Source organism: Mus caroli, unplaced genomic scaffold (assembly GCF_978045245.1).
Source record: "Mus caroli unplaced genomic scaffold, Mus_caroli_1 scaffold_13, whole genome shotgun sequence".
Classification (NCBI taxonomy): Eukaryota; Metazoa; Chordata; class Mammalia; order Rodentia; family Muridae; genus Mus; species Mus caroli.
In genome coordinates this window covers 70,954,056-70,958,367 of record NW_028227268.1, presented here as the reverse complement: position 1 = coordinate 70,958,367, position 4,312 = coordinate 70,954,056, and the positions used below count along the sequence as shown (strand labels likewise).

General features: G+C 42.1%; 1 protein-coding gene across 1 annotated transcript; it reads right to left on the bottom strand.

Moving 5' to 3' along the window:
- Positions 1-2,805: 2,805 nt before the first annotated feature.
- On the bottom strand, positions 2,806-3,741 carry LOC110305721 (olfactory receptor 2Y1B-like). Its single transcript, XM_021177783.2, has one exon. It carries the CDS (start codon positions 3,739-3,741, stop codon positions 2,806-2,808), a length of 936 nt encoding a protein of 311 aa, XP_021033442.2.
- Between the last annotated feature and the right edge of the window lie 571 nt (positions 3,742-4,312).

The following is a 4,312-nucleotide window of genomic DNA, read 5'->3' as shown; positions in this document are numbered from 1 at the left end:
ATAAATTGTTCTTAAACTTTTTTACATGTATGATTGAGTTAACTATTATCAGAAATTTTTTTCCCACCAAATTGTGCCCTGCTTCAGTATGACTAAAATAAACTGCTGGGTGTCAGACTCTAGAAGTTTGAACCAACACTGGCTAACTATGTCACTTTGAACTGGATTTTCTTCTTGCCTCATGCAGATCAATTCTGCTGGCCCTAGTGGCCTCAGGGATCCCCACACTCATCGACATGGGAAAAGGGTCTGTAAGGACAGGGGATATGGTAGTGGGAGGAAGATAAGAGAGAGTGCGGGCTTGAGAGTAATCAGAATACACTACATACATGAAATCAGCTAAGGCCACATTTCATTAATAAAAGTACAAAAGATGCAGTTATTATAATGTTTAATGGTTTTGCATATAGAAAGGGTATGGGAAGATTTTTGGATTTATAGGCTTTGTTCTCAGTATAATCATCTAACACTGACTTTAACAGGTTTTTTGAGATATATTTCCCATACATAATGTATATGCTTAATATTTACACTGTAATGTTTCAGTATATTCACAATTTTGTATATTTATCACTTTAGAACATTTTTTTCACCTCATTTCATTTCATGCCCATTTGCAGTCACCGTCCTGACTGTCATTTTCAGACAACCATTGATGTAATTTTGTCTCATTGGACACTTCACAGTAAGGCACTCCACAGTATGCACAACCCTTTGCATGCAAGCTACTTTTTCTTTGCTCAGTTCTTCGAGGGTTTGTCCTTGGTGGCATACTTCAGCTTGCCACTCTTTTACATGATTGACAAGGTTCTCTTTCATGAATAGATCAAATCTGCATCCATGCAGTTACTGATGGTCATTTGGCTTATCCCCACAGTTGGCCAGCTATGAGTAAGGATGCCTTGAACCATTGATAGCTTTGCTGTGTGAATATTGACTTCTGTAATTTCAAGGAAAAGTAGGTAAGATATGTTAATGAAGCTAATGATTTTTAGTACATACCTGAAAAACCTGGATACATAGGCATTTTGTATAAATGATACAGACCTCCATAGAATCTGAAAATGACTAAAGAAAAGAAATCTGCTATTCAAATTCTTCACACTAGTGCCCACCATGAAAGGTGTTTGTGTAACCTGCGATTGCAATTATTTTGCCAGAAATTTTGATGAGTCAAAATGAGTAGAATCGATAGGAGCTGAGCTTGTTGTTAGGTCCCGACCAGGGGAGATTTATGCTTCTCTTTTGTCTTCCAGGGTTTTACAAGCCCCTGCCTCCAGTCTGAGAGGATGACACACAATAAAGGGGGCTGGGTGAGTGAAAGGACTACGTGTGTTTTCTAGGGGGTAGCCTCTGCTCAGCTCCGGGATAATTTCATCTGAAGCATTTGGGGATCAGTGTTTCCAGATATCTGAGTTCCTTTATAAGATAAAATGATAGGTTTTCCTGCCTATTAAAAACTTTGTCAGTACAAGAACTGCACATGATTAAACCAGACAACAGTCCAGCCCAGAGAGGGAGAGCCTTGTGTGCTCCCACCCCTAGCAGAAAGGCACTGACAGCTGCTGAGGAAGGAGAGTCAGTCTTCTTTAGTTTCCTTTTCTGCTCAAAGATTTCTGCTTGATTTTCTGTTTTATTATGGATTTAGGGCTCAAATCCAGAGCTTGCTTTGCGCATAGTCCGCAAATCCTCTGCCCCTGAACCAAACCCAGCCCTTCTGTTTGACTTTTGAATTATTTCTGGTTCTCTAAGTTGTTGTTGGTGGAGGTGGTTAGGTTTCTGCATTATATCTGTACTGTCTGTATTTGTTGACTCATTTCTTTTAAACATTTATTTAAAACTCTCCATCCAAGTGTTTGCTCCATCGATTCCTTCATGGGGAGAGAAGTCAAGTTTCCATGAACACTCTTTGTGTGTATTGCTGAGCAACATCATTTATGAACTGAAGATCTAGGTGTTTATTCCAGCCTTTCAGATCTGACTTTGTGATTGTTCTTGCTGACATTTAAAGCAGGTTTCTTTGCATTCTCTGAGGCCAGAGCCACCTTTGCCTATTCAGCACTAGATGGCAGGCTAAGCCCAGGTTAGCCACATGCTCAGTACTGGTGTGTGTCAGTGTTTCAGAGGCAGAGGGTGACACAAGGCCAGAGAGATCTACAAACTTCAGCTGCTGTGTTGTTCAGCAAGTGTGAACAGAGTCCCAAGAAGGTTGCTTTCATGCGACAATCCTCTCTGTATCCCAGTAATTGCCTCATTTGTAACCAGTGGGTCTGTGGTGAGAAGCAAGTAATTCCACTGGCTCTAGGTAGACTAACCATAGCAAGACAAGGCTCTGGTCATATGCAACAGCGATGGCCACAAACACCACAACTGAAACACAGACTACACTGAATCTGGTCCCTTGAGACCATTGGAGGTCGAGATAAGTCCAGTGTACACACTGGCATGAGCTGCTGTCCTGAGTTCCAAGGTAAAGTCTTGTGATTACAGCACTATTCTGCTCTAGAAACTGAAACCTCGGACTCTGATGAGTTGGGGTACTGTGATGAATCAATGTTTGTGCCACCTAGTCTGACCCTATCTGGGATGTACAAATAAGAAAATTTCTTGAATTTGTTCCATGTTATTTCCATAGTATAAAATAAATATAAAATAAACTAGTAATGTCATTAGCAAAAAGTGGGAAATTCCAAAATAAAAGGATGGATTCTATAATCACATTTATGAATAATGTATTCCAGTAGTAAACATCAAATAATTTACAGAAACCTAATATTAAATACTTTTCTGCTCTTGTTTGCTCTCCTACCTGGAGTCTGTGCCTCTCCCTAGCACCTTCCACAGAGCCCCCTTCACATCCTTGTTCCTCAGCGTATAGATCAGAGGGTTGAGCATGGGGGTGATTACAGTATAAAAAAGGGCAACAAACTTCCCCTCACTATCAGAATACCTGTGGACAGGTTGGAGGTATGTGTAGATACCTGAGCCATAAAACATGGCAACCACAATGAGGTGAGATGCACACGTCCCAAAAGCCTTCCTGCAACCAGCCATTGACCTGATGTTCAGCACTGCCTTGGCAATGTGAGCATAGGAGCCTAGAATTAGCAGTAAAGGACACACTAAGATTATGACCCGGGCCACAAACAAATTGACCTCTGTTCCTCCTGTGTCCTCATAGGCCATCTTCAGGAGAATAGGTAGCTCACAGAAGAAGTGATTCAGTTGGTGTCCACAGAGAGGCATGGTCATCACAAGGCTTGTCTGGATCAGAGAGTTCACAAGGCCTCCCACCCAGGAGAATACAACCAATGCTCTGCAGAGAACAGGGTGTATAATGGTTGTGTAGTGGGGTGGGCGACACACAGCAGCATATCGATCTACAGCCATTGCCACCAAAAGCACACACTCAATGCCTCCCAGTGAGAGCACTATGCAGAGCTGGGCCACACACCTTCCAAAGCTGATGGTCCTGTCAAGTCCAGAGAGGTTGACCAGAAGCTGGGGCACAGTGCTGGCAGTGTAGCAGAGGTCCAGGAAGGAGAGGTGGCAGAGGAAGTAGTACATGGGTGTGTGCAGGCAGAGGTCCAGTTGAGACAGAATGATGATCACAGTGTTGCCAAAGAGAGTCAGAGAGTAGAAAATAGAAATGAAAGCAAAAAAGATGGGTTCTATGTGAGGCCAGTCTGAGAAGCCCACTAAAATGAAGCCCTCTTGTGAACTGGTGTTCAAATAGTCCATATTTTCCCACCTGCACAAACAGAAGACAACTGAATGCTTCCTATGAAAAACATGAACTATTTTTTAGATACTTCATAAATTACACCTTTTTATTAGATTTTTCTTTATTTACATTTCAAATGCTATCCCAAAAGTTCCCTATGCCCTCCCCCCGCCCTGCTCCCCTACCCACCCACTCCCAAGGTACTTTCTCTAGCTTCTCCTTTAGGGGCCCTGTGTTCCATCCTATAGATGTCTGTGAGCATTCACTTCTGTATTTTCCAGGCACTGGCATAGCCTCACAGGAGACAGCTATATCAGGGTCCTTTCAGTGAAATCTTGCTGGCATATGCAATAGTGTTTGGGTTTGGTGGCTGATTCTTTTTCACTTATGTTTGATCTTCCTTTATAAATATGTTTATTAGTTTTAGGGAATTTCATACACACATATTTTGAGTATGTTTGTTTCCACTCCTAGCCCAACTCCCCCTCGATGCATCCTTTCCCCATCCTCTCCTAACTTTATGTCCTCTCTCTCTTTCACAGAAAGTAACCCACCAAGTCCAATTTGTGATACCAATATGTACATGGG

What these genes read in the sequence shown, in the direction of transcription:
- LOC110305721 (XM_021177783.2), bottom strand. Translation starts at nt 3,741, where the DNA reads ATGGACTATTTGAACACCAGTTCACAAGAGGGCTTCATTTTAGTGGGC.